Here is a 20,740-nt window from a genome sequence, read left to right as displayed (position 1 = left end):
TCGCATCCATTTCGGGTCAAAATATGCAATTGTATTGAATCAATATTCGAAATACAATATTGTAAGTAAACAAAGCAAAAGTAAATGCCTAACATATGCAATAGCTCTAATGGGGGTTTGTCTGTAAAAGTGATCATCTCCCTATACATTACATAAGCTAAATTGAGTGGTCATACAGGTGTTGTTCATAGACCTTTTTTTTTCTGTTCTCATCCTTTCTGGCAAATGTTGTGGTGACATTTATATTTTGTCCCACCCTTGGAAGAACAACAATCGACTATGGGCCAGAAACCCTGTTGTGAAAGTTCATTGAGAGCAAGTAGCAACTTAATTCTTGCTCATATGCCAATCCATGAATCAATATTCCACCCTCGAAATGTGGTCCTTTGATGCAAAAAAAATAATCAAACTGCCTAGTGATGTCACCCAATGCAAAGGCAATGGCAAACAACGAACCCAGCACTCGCAGTGAAGTTGTCAGATTGCGTAGATGGCAAAAAGGGAACAAGTTGGGAGACAAAATCGACTCACTTCAAGTCCATGTGCTTTTCCAGAAATTGACAGATTTTTTTGCTTCCTGTGTTTGGTTGTCATACCCTAGTGGGTTTGAGTATTTAAGTACCCTTTACTAACTTGACTTCCTTCCAAAATCTAAGTTTTGGATCCAATTTGATCTTTGTTAAAGGGTGGCACAAAAGGCTTGGCATTTGAAATAGCAGTGAATAGGCCTATTTAGCGAATTCAGCGAGAAGTATTAGTTTTTAGAATATTTCAATCAAAACTAGTAAGAAGAATCATTTGGAGGAATGCTCTAGTTACCTTTCCCAAATTAGAAACTCCTCATGCATGATTGTTTTTGCAGCCTTTAGGAAGGTTTCAGCCCCCATACTCTGATCCTTAAGCCATGCTCAAACACCCATGTACCCATCTTTTAGTCATGCTGTGAGTTCTTGATGTCCTGGGTAAGTGGAAAGGTAACGGGATCAAAACAGCCTCAAAATGCACTTTGCACTGATTTAGCTGAAAATGCCCATTAACAGCAATTCAAAATTCCAAGTCTATTGTGCCACCTTTTGACAAGTATCAAACATGCTAGAAAATGAAAAGGAAGTTAAGGTAGTTCAAAGGAACAATACTGCAAGAGAAGAGCAGGATTTTGCAACGTTTTAATTTTGTTTTTCATGCACACTATGCTAATTATGGGCATGTCTGATATTGTCCTGAAAACCAACACTTTTTCTTTTTAAAAAATGTGAGTGAAGTGAAAGCCCATTGTCATGATCCAGCGCTCCACAGCACACACATGAACACTGCACATTGCACACAACAGAATGGTAGTTATGCCTCACCCGCATTTATGCCTCATCCCCAATAGCGCCCGAACGGGAGCAGTACCATGCTCAGGGTACCTCAGTCATGGAGGAGGATGGGGGAGATCACTGGCGGGTCAGGAATCGGGAGTCTGATGCCCTGACTGCCATTAGTGTGCAATGTGCAACTCAAACAGTTAGTGGTGTTCAGTGATATTTCATAACACATAACGTTCATAGTGAATTCCGGCTTTGGTCCGGACAGTATTATGGTGATACTGTACCGAAAATGTACCGAACTGTGACCCTAAAATCAAGGTGTACCGAACCGGCATACCATACAACCTACTCTAGTCATCTCCTGTTCCTTCTACTTCCTACTCCTAGTTGCCGTGCGCGCCGAGTCAGAAAAAAAGTCCAGTGCACGACCTCGCACTGCGACATGATTCCCTTCTCATAACAGATTTAGATTTCTGGTCCACTATAGATTTTTGGCTGAGAGATCAGTGGTGAGTTGTGATATCATATTCAGGGTGGGGATGAGGAGTGGGATGTATGCCGCTTCATTGGGGTCATCAGGTGGCTACCCTCCGGTGTTTTTGATGATGGACGAACTATAACTATAACTATAACTATAAAGGGCAGTCCATGGGTGAGCGGTTAGGCGTCAGACTTGCATCCCAGAGGTTGCCGGTTCGACTCCCGACCCGCCAGGTTGGTGAGAGGAGTAATTCAACCAGTGCNCTCCCCCATCCNCCTCCATGACTGAGGTACCCTGAGCATGTACCGTCCCCACCGCACTGCTCCCCATGCGGCGCCACTGAGGGCTGCCCCCTTGCACGGGTGAGGCATAAATGCAATTTCGTTGTGTGCAGTGTGCAGTGTTCACTTGTGTGCTGTAGAGTGCTGTGTCACAATGACAATGGGAGTTGGAGTTTCCCAATTGGCTTTCTTAACTTCAGAGTGCACCCCTTGGCCTTCACCCCTTGTACTATGATGTTACTTTGGTGCCCAGGAGGGGCCTCGCCTATTCACCTACTGCAGGGGTGGGGAGCCTTTTTCATTCGAGGGGCCTCTTCAAATTCATCCGAGGGCCGTAAAAGTTCTCAGAGAGCCGTAAACAAACTAGGATTTGCCCCTGCACTTTAGGCCTATATTGAAGTCAGCCACCTTTAAAACAGACCCCACCTTCTCTATCCCCCTGAATATAACTTAATTTTATTGCAAATGTAATATCTAATATTCCTTTACAAAATATGTCATATTTGGCTGGGTTAAGTCTTGAATCCCAATATCCTTCAGTAGCTTAATGAATGGTTTTATATAGAATATATTTATCATCTTATTAGGTGTCATTTGATTAGTTCTGCCCTGGAGGCTCTGTCGTTGTGCTAATAATAAAAACAAATAACACATCATTTACTAATATTTGGCTTTAGTTCAATTTATTTCTCCTTATTCTCATTACCGAAAACTCATTCTCATTACCGAAACGTATCCCTCATTACCGAAATGAGCACTTAATTGGAAAAAAAAGTACTAAAGGAAAACTGTATTCATGTATATTTTTTATGAACACAGTACCTTTCATGTTTCTTTCACTTCAGTATATTTTTGGACCGAAATTGTAGGTTTTCACTGATGTATTCTAAAATTAAAGAGGAAAACAAATGATCCTATTGCGGTAATGAGGTAAAATGGTAAAATTCTTAACTAAAATAATAAGAAAAAAAACTTGTTTGAGTGTTTTATGTAGCCCCTAGTACAACTATCAATATTCAATGAACACAACTGCTAGAACAATTAAGTGTCCTAATACATTTCATGAAAGAAAAAAATTGCGGTAATGAGCATTTTAGCAGACATGGACCTATAAAACGTTAAAAAATGTGTTTTAAAAAGTTGTCAGGTAAGTTGATATTATTGTGCTTAGTAACGGTACACTTTGATGTAAATGATTCAAAAAGAAATTCAACCAAAAAAGCATTTTGAAAAAATGGTCGTCAAAACACCTTTGTTGCACGTTTCGTGAGAATCACCCATCAGTGTTTTGCCCTGGGGCCCTGTGTGCAATTGTTCTGCCACTGCACAATATCAATACACAAAAAATAAATATGCATGTAGTGGACAACGGTAACAGAAATAATTCATGAAGATATTTTAATAACAGGCAAATCAATTGCTTCAAGTTGGAAAAAAAAGAAAAACACTTTGGTATGTGAAATGTTATCACATTCAACAAAATGATAGAACCAGAAGAGGGGGGTTAACATGATACTCTCTGTAATTCAAGCCCCTTACAGAAATTGTATAATCAAGAGGGCAAAAAAGGCACGGCAAGCAGTAGTCAGTACTTGCTGAAACAAATATGATATACACAAGTTCTCAGTAACTTGTGCAATGCCTCACCTGTGACAACATTAAGTAGTGAAAGCTGCTCTGTCAAATATGAATTGTAGGCCTACTATGATGAGTTATAGGAAAGTGTGGCAGACAAGACAAACATTTCAGCTCAAGCCATCTTCACACGTCTTACCTGTGGCCAATCCCACGATCAGTTTGAATTGCCAGTCACCTGTTTAAAGATTTTGGAAATGTTATTTTAAGGTTGACAAAATTACTTTGTGTTGCATTATCACAGGTGAACTAAATAACTATCTTTGACATGACTAGTCAAATGCTGGATAATAGTTTCTATAGCCAGGTCGCCCATTTCTAGAACAAGTTTGTTTGCAGCTAGTTATGAAAATGCCGTGGTTTATTGTAAAATCCATCAACAGTGTCATGGTGTAAAGTTGCTAAATGAAAGAAGATGTTTGTTCTACTAAGCACCCTCACCCAAAGCCAGTGCTAACATTAGGCAACATGTATTCCCGTTTTTACCTGCAATGATCAATAAATGGGCTCATCATCCATATTTTATTTAAACTGTTAAAGGGGTGGCTGATTATTGATTCTAGCATACATTATTTACATCTTACCTGATGGCTTGAGAATGTCTACCATAGTTATTATTTGTACATCCTGCATTCCCCTTGCTACTTCTAACCCTTGTATGACAGTATATAGCTTATGCACTGCAATCATTCCAAAGACTTTGGGGAATAAAATATCATCTGGACTCTGAACTGAGCCACTAGATTTTTTTTAGGTGTAGCTGCACAAAGGTAAACAAATAAAATCCAGTTTTGAAGCATACCTTACTCTACTAAGACAAAGAACAGTGCAAAACAAGAACAATCGCAGATGGCAACCTGGCCCCCTGGCCAACGCTAGATGCACTTGATGTGTGTGTGTGTGTTTGGTGCCCTCTGCAGACGAGACAAACACACACAAACAAAAACACAGACAGGGTCATTGCAACACCTAGTCTGGGGGCCCAGGTAATAATACAATTGCGGTATCCACTTCCTTGCGCGAAGAGGAGTCCGGCTTTTAAGTACAGGTTGGAGAAGTGATCTGCTCTAAGAAAGAAATGACAGTAATTGAGAATGTTCCTCAGGAGCTGCAAGTGTCACTTTCCAATTGGGCAGCCCATGTCCAGTGCTCGTATCTGAAGATATTGATAATGAAAATCAGTGGCAGGTCTTCTGATAGGAAAAAAACAGCACAGTGTTGTTCAGGTAGTACCAAGTACTGCACTTTTCTCCATCCCTATCACTCCTGCCTTTACGTCCTTTGAGATACGTATGAACATACAAGACCAAGTGTAGCTGTGGTATACATACAGTAATAGTGAACAAGATGGTCTTAGGATCAGAAAGTCATAGATTTTGAATACTTGACAACATGGTGGGGTGGGGGAGTGACTAGTGCTCTTTTGCGCCATATTTACGAATGCCTGAATGGAACATAGAGGTGCGATGCATCTAACAGTCTGTCAAGATTCACATTCATTCAGGTTGGCCAAATACCGGTAGTATAGTTCACTAGAGTTCTAAGCAACCAGAAGACTTCTTATTGGATATGTCTCGTTCTTAACCAAGGAGCTCCTGCCTGATGTTCATTCTCACACAATCAAAGCACAGACAATTAAGCTCCTCAGTTGAGCAATGAAATGTCTTTCAAGCTCCAAGAAGAAGTACAGTTGCTTACAACTAAACCCTTTGGATGCATCTCACAACGCACAGCGCTTTAAGGGGCGTCTGTCCCTGTATGTAATTTCACTGTGGCTCTGAACTACAGATTCAGCTTCAGAGGATAAGAAAAATGCCATCTCATCTCGTACATGTAACACATTAACATTAAGGTCCAGTGTGCAGCTAGTAGTTTATTTCCAAAATGTATGCGGCCCATTCATGAATGTAGTCATTTTAATGACTATTTACCATGTGTTATTTTAATTAATGAATGGAATTAATATTTAATTTGTAATTCATGTTTAATTCATAATGGTTTGGAAATGTACAATTTCATGCATCATGCATGAATAGTTGCATCCTGTCCATTTTAATGCGCCATTTTGAATTGCAGTCCTATACTGCACGTCTTCGTTCTACTCTAGGCAGACCAGTAAATATTAGTTAATATGCTCAGTAAATATTCGTGACAAAATCAAATTAGTAAATGGCCAGCATACATTTTGGAAAAAGAAAAGAGAATATTAAAATGACACACTGGACCACTAAGAACATACAAGCCAGTCCACCCGCAGAGAATAGGACACTAGCACTGCGTTATTTCGTCACAAGTGCAACTTATTTTTAAAAATGTCTCTCATCAAATATCCCAGGCCACTGGAACGTCAAGAGTCCCGTCTTTGCAACAGTATCCCAGTCAGGTGGTCTCTCTCACTTCCTTCTCAACTCATACCCACCGATTTCACATAATAATAGATAGTAGCATGGTCCAGGGCAGTAGAAATGGTGCAGTGTTTGTCGTCGTTGTTATCATCATCATCATCATCATCATCATCATCATCATCATCATCATCATCATCATCATCATCATCATCATCACAATCACCATCACCATTATCTTTTTCTTCTTCTGCTCTCCCTGAATGACCAAGGACTGAATGTGATGCAATCTTTTTCTCATTAATTATTTTCTTTTCTTCTTTTTTTCCACCCTCTCTCTCTCTCTCCGTGCTGAGTTAAGGGCTGTATGGCGGTGGCTTCTCATCAGGGGGGTAGTGTGGTGGAGAGTAGCGGGGTGGGACCATGCTGGGCCACATGTGGCTCACACCTGACTGGGAGTCGTCCGACATGCCAGAGGAGTCTGGGTACATGTTGGCACCCTGGGGGAGAAATTAGATACATAATAAAAAGATAAACACCAAATGAATACATACTGTACGATACAGTGCATGATGTAACTAATGGACACATTCACTATGATTTGTGCACCCTTTTCCCTCTTGATAACCCCCCCTCCCCCCAATAAAAACAATGCTATAGGAAATAAATTGGACACACAAAAACAAAAGTGGTGCACACCCAAACAAACAAACAAAAAAAAAACTCGTTATATATATGTTATATAAAGGAATTGCACAACTGTTTTTTCATCCATACGTTACATAAAATAGCACTTAACACACGTCGGATTGCACTTTACACAGAAGAAGAAAGGCTATATGGACGGGACACATGGCCTTTTAGTTCTCCATTTGAGTCCTCTCCTTGCTCCTACCCTGTGAGCTATTTCTGCAGGAAGCGTATACATAATTAAAAAGCACGTAGAGCCCATTATCGACCCTCCGCCTCCCATCCTCCGTCATGTTTAAGCGCCCGCTGCCTTCAAGGAGGCATCTCATACACGGTGGTCGAAACCCTATCATTCCCGTTGCAATAACTACTGCTGCGAGCGCTACGATCTGAATTGATTACAAAATGAAGATGAAGGATGAGGATGGGGCTGATGTGGCTATGGAGGCATGTGTGCTCTCTGATGAAGGTCTGATTGACTGAATTCAGGTAAAGTGAATGACTGATGAAGATCTGAGGGTCGAAATGCTGTGCACTTGCTATTAAATTTACTGCACGGTGTTGCCATATGGCAACATACCTTTCTTTTGGCATTTCCTAGTATTTAAATATAAATAATAGACACTGATTGGTTTTCATATTGAAACTGTGGCCTTGTTTTATCCAATTATGTGGTTTCTTGACATCACCTGACACCACACACTGCCCCAGGCTCGCTCTTTCCCTCACTGTACATGAGCGTGTGTCCTTGACAGATTACTCTGGCATTGGCCAAGATTTTTCACACTTTTTGCAATATTTACAAAATCTGAAAAAATATTGGGATGATCTATAGTTAGTCATGATCTGTTTTCACCATTTGTTTTGTTTTCAACTAAAATTATTTCCTTTTTATGTTGAAAAATAGGTATGTTGCCATACGGCAACATTGTGCGGTAATGGAACAAGACGGTCAATAGGGAAAGTGTATAGATACAAATACCCAATTCTAATTGATTGATTAATTGATTTATTTATTGATTGAATGATTGATAACTGATAATATTTATAATTAGTGTAAATGGCAGTCTGTAATGAACATTAAAAATGTTATAATAGGTGTACAGAACTGTTTTATGAGCTTTCACTCTGAGTACATGCAGAAAAGCGAACAAGGCCTATGCAGCCTCCCCAGACTGCCAGAGGTATACCACAAAAATCCACAAACCCCAGATAAGAGCATAAAACTACTGTCATCTTGACCATTTGAAGCCTCCAAAATGTTTTGACCTCATGTGTATGTTATAATTAGGCTAATTAGCACACAACGTTTGTGCAAATCTGTCAACCCGATCAAAAATTATTGTACAAAGTCAACCATTTTGAAAGTCAGCCATTTCAAAAGCATAGCCTCGAAATTTCAAACAGCTCATAAACCAATTATATTATTAACACACAAGATTTACTGCAAATCCAAGCACCCATTGAAAAGTTGTGGCGTAAACAAAAGATAAGCCGTCTCGAAAGATTGCCAACTTCAAAGTCAGCCATCTTGAAATTCAGCTATCTTGAAAGCACTGGCCTCGCAATTTTACATGACTTATTTACTCATTATAGAGTGTTATCACACAAAGTTTAGTGTAAATCCAAGCATCCTTTCAAAAGTTATGACAAATAAACTGTCGGTTATGTTGAAAGATGCCTGGCCCGCAAATCGGCCATCTTGAATGTCGGCCATCTTGAAAGTGTTGGCTTCCAAAATTAAATAAATTCATGTACATATTATAGACAGTTACCATACACATTTTTGTGCAAATCTATGCACAGATATTGTGTTAATACCTAATATATTCATTGGTGGTTGGTCAAAGTAATACCACTGAAATACAGTTTTTCGGGGATATAATAAACAGTATTCACTTGTTCTCTCAGTGGCAAAAATGTGTTAAATAACTCCCTTGAACTTGTGGGTAAACTTTCAATGTTTTTCTGAGATAAAAACAATTATATTTCTATAAAATAATCCATAATGTTGTATGACCCTTGTTTGGTCTTGGAGGGAAAATGTACACTGGATCCTTTCCGTAACTGCACAATGTTGCCATATGGCAACAAACCTAAAAGTACCCCCCCAAAAAACAGTTTTTTTTTAAAAAAAAAGGAAAAATGTCTTATGAAGTTAATTTTATGTGACAAAAACCACAGTAAGATTTTTTTCCATGATGGGATAATAATGTGTGCAGTATAGGGTTAACGCAGAAGACAAGCAGTGTTGCAGACTTTATTTACTTCACCTGGATTTATGCTTTTATTGTCCTGTACCTGATCCATCGGGTGGGATGTGCACACAGCTACTCCTTTGAACACTGACTGACCGAATTGTCGGCTTTGTAAATACTAAATTGTTTGGTTTGACTGTAATTTGCCCTTTTCACCGTGACATCAGACAAATTTTGTTTTTAAAGTGAACCAGGAGAAACAACCACCGGTTCCCAAACAGTGGGGTGTATATTTTCATTTACAGTTGCACCTGCAAAGGAAAACTTATCAAGATGAGCTGGTCACCCTCTCTATCCTTTGTCAAATCCTACCCTTGCCAGAAGGACATACTGTATGTATGGTCTCTGTACACCTTCATCCATACGCTAAGTGCCTTTACATTGCATTACACTTAGCCGACGGTTTTATTGAACCAATTGCCCCTATTCTCACCTTGCTCCAGGGACTGTAACCGAAAACGTGTGCCTAAATAACTGTAATTCACTTTGGACAAAAGTGTCGTCTAAGTGTAATGTAACGTAATGAAATAATTTCATTCAGTGAATGAAGACGGATGATGGCTGGCTACCTGCAGGTCGTAGGCGGTGTAGGGTGGCAGGCAGGGGGTGCTGTTGTAGTAGGAGTTGTAGGAGGTGGAGGGGCCGGGCACTTCGGGAGGACTCGGCACCGGCAGCGGCTCCGGCTCGCACGCATCCGGGCCAGCCGATGGCATCTAGCAGGAGCAACAACAAGCAAAACCGTTAGTAACACTATAGTCTGTGATCACCAAGTCCTCCTTGGGGGATATGAATACATGTACTGTACACTAGCTGGACAAACCGCAAGCAAAACAGTTACGCTCAGTGATAGTCAGTTCACAGAGACAGAAGGAATAAACAGGGGAACAGGGGAAAAATAAATAAATCCCCATTAAAACCCATCTACTAGTCTATCAATATTTACAAACTTGTCGCAACATCGGAATATTGGGAATGTCGAATGTTTTCAAGGAAATATTCCTCATAAAATAGGTATATACTGAAGTTGTTAAGTATTGACTTTCCTTTTTGTATACATGTATGACCTTAATCAAGATAATCTTTGAATGTATACCACAAGTTCACTTTTTTTTTTTTCCCTGCTTCATTATACTGTAAAATGCTTTAGCGGCTCTAGCCCATTTCCATGCCAATACAGATAATTTCAAATTTGATCGGCCACTTGGCATCATAGAGTTCAAGACAGCAATGCCAACAGATATTGTATACATGCTCCTGCCAAATGTACGGCTCTTTCAGCCAGGTACGTAGGAAACACACGCTGTCTGAAGTGTATAGTTACAACTGGGTATATGGAAATGTGTTTCAAGCATATACGTAAGCGCTCACATAGCCTGGTAATGTGCACCATTCTGCCAGTGTGCTGTAATAGTCGTTGAAAAGACTTAACCACTATTGTGCTACAATACTATGACATTTGCCACAGGCTTCAGTTATAAATTTGCTGTAACCAGGGGTGCATTTCTCAAAACCAAAGTTGCTTTAGCTACTTTGTTGTTTTCAATGCATTTTCACATTGGCAACTACCGAAGTTGCTAACAGGCTAACAACTTCTCTTTTGAGAAATGAACCCCAGAATTGCAATGATCACGTTGCAATGTATAACATGAAGTTGTTTCCAAACTGCATCCCACTGCAGGGTGACTTTGTTTGTCTGTCTCAGTGTGTCCTGAAAGGCCCCCCAACTCTCTGCAGTGTCTTTGTCATGTCCTTAACCCTCTCATCCCCTCATGCGCTCGCTGTCTGCATCACTATCTCGCTCTGTAATCATGTCCCGGAGTAGCATTTCATATGTGATAAGAATTTTGCAAAAATTGCCAGAGTTCTTACTACAATGTCATAAGGGTTTTAACACAGAGTTCTATGGGATCTGTAGAATGTTTGAGTAACATTCTAGAAGGAGGGGGCGGGGGGAAAGTCCTCACTCCTCAAAGGGTTAAAGCTCCCATGAGTCTCTGCAGCAACTTTTTCGCTGTCTGTGAAGCACCCCATCTCTGTGCAGTGACTCATTAGCCATGTCCTCTGCCTCCGCCCCCTATCTCTCTCTCTTTCTCCTTCCCTCCGTCTCTTTCTCTCTCATCTTTCTCTCACTGTCCTCCAAACAATGTCCCAATCTCACTCATATCATACTCTGTCTGTATAACTCTTTCTCTACCCACCTCACCATGTCCTAAAAAAAACACAGACCCCCCATATCTCTCTGCAGAAACTTTGACTCTTTCTGTCCTTGAAGCCCCTCATCCCTCTGCAGTGAATCTCAGTGAGTCTGCCTCTCTCCTAGCATCCCCATCTTATGGTCTCCTGGGTCTGTATGTCTCTTTCTGTCTCTCTCTCTCTCTCTCACCAGACTTTGGCTGTCTGTTCCACAATGCCCTTACTCCGACCCCCGCTCATGCTCTCTCTTGGTCTGCATCACTGTCTGCACTGTCTCATCATGTTTTAAAGACCCCCCCAACCCCCCCAATTTCTGCAGCAACTTTGTCTCTCCATGTCCTTGAAGCCCTTCATCCCTCTGCAATGGCTCTGTCTGCCTCTCCTCTTGATTATCCTCTCTCTCTCTCTCTCCCCCTCTATCTCTGCAGCATTTTTGTGTGTCTCAGCACGTCCTTGAAGTCTCCCATCTCCATGCAGCAGTAACTTTTCCTGTCTCTCCTGTCCGTAGACCCCGCGCCCCTCCCCATTCTTTTCTCTTGGTCTGCCTCTCTCTCCTTTTCTCTCCGTCTATGTCTCTCTCTTCTTTCCTCTATGATTCTGTATCTCTCTGTCTCTCTCTTACAATGTCATAACCCCCCACCTCTTTCTCTGTTTCCGTCTCTCTCTTACAACAGCCTTATCCCCCACTCTCTTTCTCTCTCTCTCTCTCTCTTACAACAGCCTTATCCCCCACTCTCTTTCTCTCTCTCTCTCTCTCTCTCTCTCTCTTTCTTTCTCTCTGTGTCTCCCCCTCCCCCTCTCTCTCTCCCTCCCCCTCCTCCTACATCTCACCAGGTCCTTGAAGCTCGCCAGGACGGCGGAGGTGATGATGCCCAGGAAGAGGGCGATGATGTTGAGGATGGTGGCGGTCCACAGCAGGTGGTACAGGTAGACGACGTCACGGCAGCTCTGCACCTCCGTGTACTCGTGATAGCCCCCGCGCAACTCCACATGACTGCTGACAGAGAGAGAGAGGGAGAGCAGAGAGAGACAGAGAGAGAGAGAGAGAGAGAGAGAGAGAGAGAGAGAGAGAGAGAGAGAGAGAGAGAGAGAGAGAGAGAGAGAGAGAGAGAGAGCGAGAGCGAGAGCGAGAGCGAGAAAGAAACACATATAGAGAGAAAGAGAGAGAAACAGACAGGTAGACAGACAGACACAGAGACATAGCACATGTACAGAGAGTCAGAGAGAGAGAGACAGAAAGGCCATGAGTTAATTGTTGTGGGGAGAAGAGGCGGAGAGCCTAGTATAGAAAGGCATTGAATTAGATACAAAAATTACAAATTAAATTAAGGATTTAATAAAAACAAAAAAATGACAGCCATGTTTTCTTGTAGCTCGTGCACTACAAGACACAGATGATACCCACAAAGTAGTGCCTCATCATTTGTGTGCAGATTGCAAACCGCTGCATTGTAAGCATAGGGTATGTCTGAAGATTCTCAGTCATACAGGTCATGTTATCCAAAGAGCTAAGCTGTAAGCAACTGGATCCTTTCCTTGAGCTTGATGGACATTTTTTTTCCTCATCCGAGGAAATTTCATCAGTAGTCTGGTTGACATGATAAAACATGCCTGAGTTATATGTAACCTACTTTCTAAATTCAGACCCCTCCTGTATTCACACTGTAAAACGTTGCAGCCAGTTAAACGTAAAAAGGCAAGTTGGCCTACTGCCTTAAGTTTGTAAGTTAACTCAACTCGAGGCTTACTTAAGGCAGCAGGGTAAGTTACTTTTTTACGTTTAACCGGCTGCAATGTTTTACAGTGCACTTAACAAAGGAGTCACCATGTCTATCAAGCTCAAGAGGGCATCCAGGGGAGTATGCCAAGAGCCTGGCTAAGTACAGTAGTAATCCAGGTTAAGTTAACCTTAAGGTAATGGTAAATCATCTAATACAAGAACCTGGAGTTCTTATTTCTAAACTAAATGACAGCTATGTGGTATCTATTATCAGATTTACCACTTAGTGCAGGTTAACCTAGCCATGTTTATCACTTAACCCTGTTCTTGGAATACTCCCAAGTTTTGTTACAACTTAACTCCTTGGAAAGCATATGGCATGTTTTCTTCACAGTATGAGACTGGGATCTCCACAGACATCAACAAACAATCATTTCTCAGAACAGACACCATCACGAGAACCAATTACATGCCAAACATTATTTTTTTCTGACAGGATGTAGCAAAACCTGGAGATGCAGATGTGATTTTTTGTATGACAACAACCCCAACTATATTAGAGACAGTGCTTCCCAGTTTAGTACAACCTTACATCTAGTCAAAGCGATAAAAACAATGCAACTTAAAACTCAATATAAAAAAGGACGCAAGTTAGTGAAAAGCTAGCTGCGCTTGAATGCGGCATGAACCAGAAATGTCTGGGTCTTTATGGTGGAGTCACATGGACAATACAAAGTCCAGCAGGCCATGCAGAAAGAGTCATCCAGTCATTTCCTTTGTGTGATCCAGACGGGAGGTCTTCACACAGAGTTATTCTTAGTAGCTGAACCGCAGCAAAAAACCCAGTCATGGCAAACCAGCCCCCCCTTGTGTTACACTTTTCACATTTTGTACAGAGGGTCTGACGCTAATGAAGCTGCACTCAGTCTGAAACATTTGTGGGCGAATTAACTTGTGAAACTCAGGGAGTGCTGTCTGCTTACTTCTTCAACTGAAGAGTTCAGATGCTGTCCTTTACTTCATCGATTGAACAAGTTTAGTTGAGTCATTTATATTTTCCAATCAAGTCGTCTTTTTTGCTTTGGCTGAGTCAATTTAAAGTTGTGAGTAGATGGGTTGCTGGAAATGACCAGCCAGGTGTATTTCAAATTTAGGTTTATGATGGTTTCCAAGTAGAATATGATGTACAGTAATTCTTATTACTTAGTTGTGTTGGATAATGAGTTCACTCAAAATGACAAGTCAAGTTGCAACAAGTCAACAAATCTCTTTTGTACAGTGTGTGCTTTATGTGCCGTTCAGCACTCAGATAAGAACTTTGAAGAAACATGAACAGGTGACAGCTTGAGCGCGTCTCTTCCACTTTTCAAGTTTAGGCAGGATTCTGCCTGAGAAAACCCATGTCAGTGCAGTCAAGGCCCTACCCTCTGTACGAAATCAAATTATTTATGAGGAACGGCTGGTTTACCAGGCTACACCAAGCTATGGGGGTTATGAATCTAACAAAGCAGAGTTAAGGTAATAGGAGTGGCGCGGAAAAAAAACAAGTGAAGACCTACTTCCAAATCATGGACGACTTCCTAACTTTTTTCAAAACATCTTTATTCTGGAATCCCATATAAGGATGTTCTCTGAAACATAAAAGTAAACAAAACACAAGAGTCCTTTTCCAGTGCTGTTGAAATGAAATGTAAGATCAACAAATGAATAAAAAAATAGTACTCAACATAAACACAACTTAAAAAACAAACTTATGTAAAATAATACATCTCTCTATATGTATTAAACACATTAAGCTCAGTTACACTGCTACACAAACTATACTACTAAATCTAATCATTATATTGTAGTCCCTTAACGCACGCCGTCCACCTGTGGAATACTGTAATAGTCACAGAAAAAAACTTAACTACCACAGTACTACACCATTATTCACAGTTCACAGGGCATTTGGTAATACATTACGACTTGGTCATTGGCACTCTGGCAACAGCTAATTTATAACGGGGGCCGTGTCTGCTCCATAGTCAGTTTAAAAGTGCTGTGATACCGGGCCAAACAGACTTACCGGCCACAGTGGTAAAGCTCACAGCAATAGCAGGTGTTGCTCTTGACACGTAAGTTGCAGGGCACTCGGGAGAGCGGAGGGCACTGAACCTGCAAACATGGAAGCCGACGGGGGGGACAAAGGGGTCAGTTGTCCCGGGCCCAGGGAGAGGTTGGGTTATCATTACAGTGAATATATTGGGTAGGGGGGGGGGCTTTCAGATGACTTTGTCCTGGGCCCAGCCAAAGCTGTCATTGGCCCTGCCTGCAAATACAGTACACTGGAAACAGTCAGAGCTTCCTGCCCACTTGCCAGTGACACTTAAGTTGTGTCTGGTATATTTGTGCCATTACACAAAGCACCTTTGATAATAACACAAGATAATTAACACTATACTCACAATTTTCTCAACCGCTGGGACGTCTGAGTAGTATTCGCACCTGTCTGCATACAGTGGTGCAAGATCCTGTGGAATGTGGAAAGGGATTTTCGATATTCGTCATTGCGAGGTCACACCACAACATGGTACAGTGCACACAACAAAAAAATTGCTCGCTTTTACCCACTGCGCCACACACGCACACACACACACACACACACACACACACACACACACACACACACACACACACACACACACACACACACACACACACACACACACACACACACACACACACACACACACACACACACACGGGCAGACATCCCATACTCAGAAGGTATTCAGTACACGTATATGGATATTTTTGGGCATTGGTTTTGGCCTCTATTTTACACACAAACAGTCTTGGAATGCGCATTTCAAAACTCAGATTTAAGAAATATCCCATTTAGGGAGCTAAAACAAACCTGTCACAATGCAGATTATATTTTTATCCACATGTTGTGTTTACACGTAAACAGATAAAAAAAACATCAGCATACCTAAACCAGCACCTAAATCCCCCTATACGTAGTTGTTGCAGCCAATTTCAAGTGACCAGCTAACTCTAATGACCACACCCCTTCGGCCAGGTTGATGAGCTAATTAGTAAAATCACCTTTTAGGCCTATACGTATAAACGGTGTGACGTGTGCCATATGCGTTACACCCTTTGCTGGGGTAAAACATTGGGAGATAAAGCGATGCAAGTCAGTTGGTGGTGTTGGGAAAGACTATACATGGGTTCGCCGTGTTTGTAAACACGATATTGTGAGGAGGGGCAAGACACTGGCAGCCAGCCATGTGAGCTCATTTTTTGCAGCGGTTTCCAACAATCAGAGGTTGAGTTGTGGGCAGTTCGTTTCGCGAAGTCAGGAGAAAAAAAGTTAATTAGACCTTCGGTTTGTTTTCCCCTAAGAAGGGGTGGACCGCTCGTCCACGAACAAAGTACCTGGATGGCCATTTATACGCATATGCTTGCTGTGCATGCACTTAAGACCTATCAGAGCACTATGCACAATACTGGAGGTATCATGTAGTAGATGACATTTAACCAACAGGGTTCTCATTAATATTTTCCACCATTGTTTGACTCTACACAACCTCAACATGGAAGATCAGAAAATTGCCCCTTGTGGTTATGTCAATATTGCAGCATGTGCACATGACAGCATAACGGTGTCAGGTGAGCTACCACGTGCAAAATTGGCATAAAAATACGCATGGCTTGTGCACGAAATGTGCATGTGATTGTGCACGTGTATCCTGCAGCAAGCATTTTACCCAGCCTTACTTTCTCATTCCAGTTTGTCCTTCCCTGGCCTGCACACCCACAACCACACCCACCACCAAGAGACCATCCAAACTTGATAGGTATGTGTGTGGTCACGATACCATGCTCAATGAGCCTCACTCACCCCATCCACCCAACTGCCAATGGAGGGAATTGAACCTGTGACATTTGAATGCAGGTCCAGCTGTTTAACCACTGATACATGACTGCCCCGCACATTACACATACATCACGTACAGGAATGACAGCACGTGTAACTGAGGTCATTCTGACATGTCCAAACCCTGTCTCAAACCCGGACAAACTCTGGTGTGGGAGGAATCCTGCATTCATGTGCTCTGGGAATTATGGTAAATACCAAACGGTGACATGGGAAGGACACATGAACACAACTCCACTGTAAAATGGAGAAAATGTTTACATACAAGTTTACAAACGAGTTGCTGAGATTAGATAATAACTACTTCCCAGGGCACATGAAAGGCACAGAAGACATGCTACCAAGACAGGCTTAAAGCTTAAAGCCATCCTGCTGAGTGTATGTGTATGAGTATGAGTATATACAATATATTCAACGATTCTCTCACAAAAAATCGATTTTGAGGAAAATATGTGATTAATCATGGTTAATTAATTACAGAGCCTCTAATTAATTAGTGAAAAAAATCAAGTACCACACCTCGTTTCCTGCTGAGCGGTCATTGGTTACACACATTCAGTTACACATGTACAGCCAATGGAATTAGGGAGGGATACTTACGATGTGTCTGGTGGCAAACACCCCGTCAACGATGGCACAACAAAAGGCAGCAACCACGCCAAAACTGATGAAGACGATCGATGCCACCAGCTGAGTCAGAGGGTCAGAGAGAGAGAGAGCGAGAGAGCAAGAGAGAGAGAGGGAGAGAGATAGAGAAAGAGATAGAGAGGGAGAGGGAGAGAGAGAGATAGAGAAAGAGATAGAGAGAGAGAGAGAGAGAGAGAGAGAGAGAGAGAGAGAGAGAGAAAGAGAGAAAGAGAGAATGACAGGGGGGAATATAAGACCAGACTGTATTGTATTTCACATCACATCCTATTTACATCTTCTAATATTGCTTGCTAAACAAAGGCTCTTCTTGGTGGGTAACCAAACACCATCCCCAATGAAGTTAAAATTAAGCTTATCTTCCCACAGTCGCAATGCTTGCTCTGTGAATGTATGTACAGATGTAAGATGTAAGATTGCTCAGTTAAGGTTTTTTTTTCCCACACTATTCAGATATGAACCCAGCTGAGGAGAGCTCAGCTTCAGGAGGAACAAGCCCAGCCACATTTAACCCAAACACTTTCTGAGGCAGAATTAGACAAGACCAGGCCAGTGAATTTGTATGGGGCACCACTTGCAGAGTTTATTCAACACTTAGAGAGTTGATTTAACATCCTCTAGATTGTATTTGGTCCCAGAGTCCTCTCTAAGTGCTGAAATAACATTACATTTTCATTGTGCAATCAGACACAATATAATGTGCCTTGCAAAAATAAAAGAAAAACACAATGGTGGAAAACAAAAACAAAAAAACAGCAGATGAAATCAGAATACAAGAATAAAAGTCAGTTATGAGCTGGATAACCCGAATGAACACAGAAACAATAAAAAAAAAGAAAATCGTAATTGGCCAAACTATTTATGTTGAGTGCACAGACAAACAGATTACATCACTTGGTTTCCACTTCCCAAAGCAGGAAACTCTACCGTCCGCCAGGCATTTAAAAGACACGTTAACACATGAATCAACTCAGGCTGACAGTAACCACTTAGCAACAAGCTATTTCCAAAGGACATACGTGAATGCACACATTATTAAGGAGAACGGTGTAATGCATGAACAACATGAAGCGTACCAAATAAATTAGGCTTAGGATTTGAATTAAGAGCTTTTTTGAGACAAATATATTTACTTACTTACTGACTTAATTTATTTATTTAAAACACAGGCAACTTTGTGTTAAATGTTGTACTGATTAGGTCATATTTGCAATCTCCCCCTTCTCTGTGTTTGACTGCTTGTTGACTTACACACTTTGTGAAATGCTGGCACAACACAAAAGGGTTGCGAGCGTCACTTCCACCTCTCTTACATTGTAAAGATCACATTTACATACAAACCCCCTGAACTTACTGTGAACTCGCCGAATGCAACTGAACTCACTGACTTCTACCAAGGAAAGAGTGCAAATTTAACTGAAAAAACAATGTTTCAATACGCTCACTGAACTATCCCCCAAAATCTGGGTGAAGCCATGAAGTAAAGATGATCAAAATGCATGTGAAGATGATAAAGTAAAGTACAAACATGACTTGAATGAGGAATGAAGTCTCTTTAATTGCAGTGATTCATATCCACTTTGGGCCACAGCTACATAATGGATCTATTCAGCTGAGATAAAGATATGAGATATCAGAATATCATAGGAAAACTCAATTCATGTGATAATGCACAAGATATCAGACACAAGATATTAGGAAGAGAAACTCTTGACTCCTGATTAATGTGATAACAATATGCTGATAGTTTAGATTTATTCACATGATTGTAAAAGTTCCCTTTCAGTCATATGAATGAAAACACACAATCAATGCCTTATTGCCTTATTCACTGCTTCAAACTCTCAGAGATATTGAAAGAGATGGAGTTGAGAAGTGCATCTCTGATACTGCTGTTGGATGATCCAACAGCAGTATCAGAGATGCATTTCTCTACTCAATCTCTTATGGATGATGTAAAAAGCATGGCAAGGCCTCTAATGTTTTTGTTTTTAAATGACACATCTCCTGCACTGCAATACAACTGTGAACATGATGCCTCAACAGATATGGGTGGAGAGTTGTCGCTGTCCATCATCGCAAACGCATTCACAAACATCTCTCTCTCACTCACAAATACGCGTGCGCGCGCACACACACACACACACACACACACACACACACACACACACACACACACACACACACACACACACACACACACACACACACACAGCACCTCCCCCCATTACATTCACACACTTTTATCCGCTGCCAAGGAGTTTTTGATTTCAGAGGGAACGGTTGGGAGGGAGGGAGGGAGAGAGAGAGTGAGGAGGGAGAGAGAGAGGGTTTGGTGTGGCATGGTGTGGTGTAGTGTGTCTAGGCCCCACGGTGCTTCAGTGTGTTTCAGTTTAGTGTCCTTTTAGTGCTGCATGTAAGTCTGGCATGGTGCCATGTTCTTTTCAGAGGCGGAAAGCGCGCGCGAGAGAGAGAGCAAGTGAGAGAGAAAGAGAGAGAGAGAGATAGAGAGAGAGAGAAAGAGAGAGAGAGAGATAGAGAGAGAGAGAAAGACCCGCACTCCCCCCTCCTCCCTCCTTTCAAGGTCCAATCGCGTCCCCTTTTTCTATCAGGAAGAGCCTACACTCCCTCCCCCTCTTATGAAGGTCTGCCAACCTCCTCCCTCTTCTCTCTATCAGAGTGCCTACACTCAAGGATTCAGACTTTACACATCACCTCATTCTGTCTAACACGCTTGAGTAACATGGCGAGGACGAGAAGGAGGAGGAGGTTGGTGAGGCCTTCTGAACCTTCTAAACGGAAGTCAGCACCAATGACCCTTGTGACTCTGAACGTTGTTCGGGTGTTTGCGCAAAATGAATGTTTAAAAACGAAGTTCCAGCCTCTATCTTCAGGTGATATTTGTCCCACTGTGATGCACCTGCAAGCTGAGGGATGATGCGTAGCATGCCAATTGAACTGTGACTGACCCTTGTGAGAACTCCAAGCAATCTTATATGAAAAGTGAAAATACGTTATAACCCTGTACTTGCGTGTGTGTGTTGGGGGGTTGGCTAGCCTGATTATCATTGACGCTCAAATCTCTTGGAGACTTGATCTGACCAAGATCATAACAATTAACATTTCCCAAACGGCATGTTTGACCCGCCTCACTTAGTTTGCTTATGGCTGTTTGCTTCCCGACAAAGTGGGAGGAGTTCCCGTATTTTCGGGAACTCAGAAAGTACTTGCACTACTCTTGACCTGACTAGTTGCAACGC

The 20,740-nt window shown here is 41.7% G+C and overlaps 1 protein-coding gene across 2 annotated transcripts in view; it reads right to left on the bottom strand.

Annotated features, from left to right (window-relative positions):
* Positions 1 to 6,243: 6,243 nt before the first annotated feature.
* Positions 6,244 to 20,740, bottom strand: part of tmem255a (transmembrane protein 255A) — a 22,097-nt gene continuing 7,600 nt past the window's right edge. Inside the window, exons 4-10 of one of the 2 annotated variants that reach the window (XM_063190320.1) lie at positions 17,436 to 17,525; positions 15,358 to 15,423; positions 14,979 to 15,067; positions 14,470 to 14,541; positions 12,022 to 12,187; positions 9,567 to 9,710; positions 6,244 to 6,549 (exon numbers count right to left, since the gene is read on the bottom strand). In XM_063190320.1, the coding sequence (XP_063046390.1) occupies positions 6,406 to 6,549; positions 9,567 to 9,710; positions 12,022 to 12,187; positions 14,470 to 14,541; positions 14,979 to 15,067; positions 15,358 to 15,423; positions 17,436 to 17,525 (771 nt within the window). In that variant the 3' untranslated portion in view covers positions 6,244 to 6,405. The remainder of the gene's footprint in view (positions 6,550 to 9,566; positions 9,711 to 12,021; positions 12,188 to 14,469; positions 14,542 to 14,978; positions 15,068 to 15,357; positions 15,424 to 17,435; positions 17,526 to 20,740) is intronic. The other variant, XM_063190321.1, reaches the window with a different exon arrangement.

Source organism: Engraulis encrasicolus, chromosome 23, assembly GCF_034702125.1.
Source record: "Engraulis encrasicolus isolate BLACKSEA-1 chromosome 23, IST_EnEncr_1.0, whole genome shotgun sequence".
NCBI lineage: Eukaryota > Metazoa > Chordata > Actinopteri > Clupeiformes > Engraulidae > Engraulis > Engraulis encrasicolus.
This window is presented reverse-complemented; position numbering and strand designations above follow the sequence as displayed.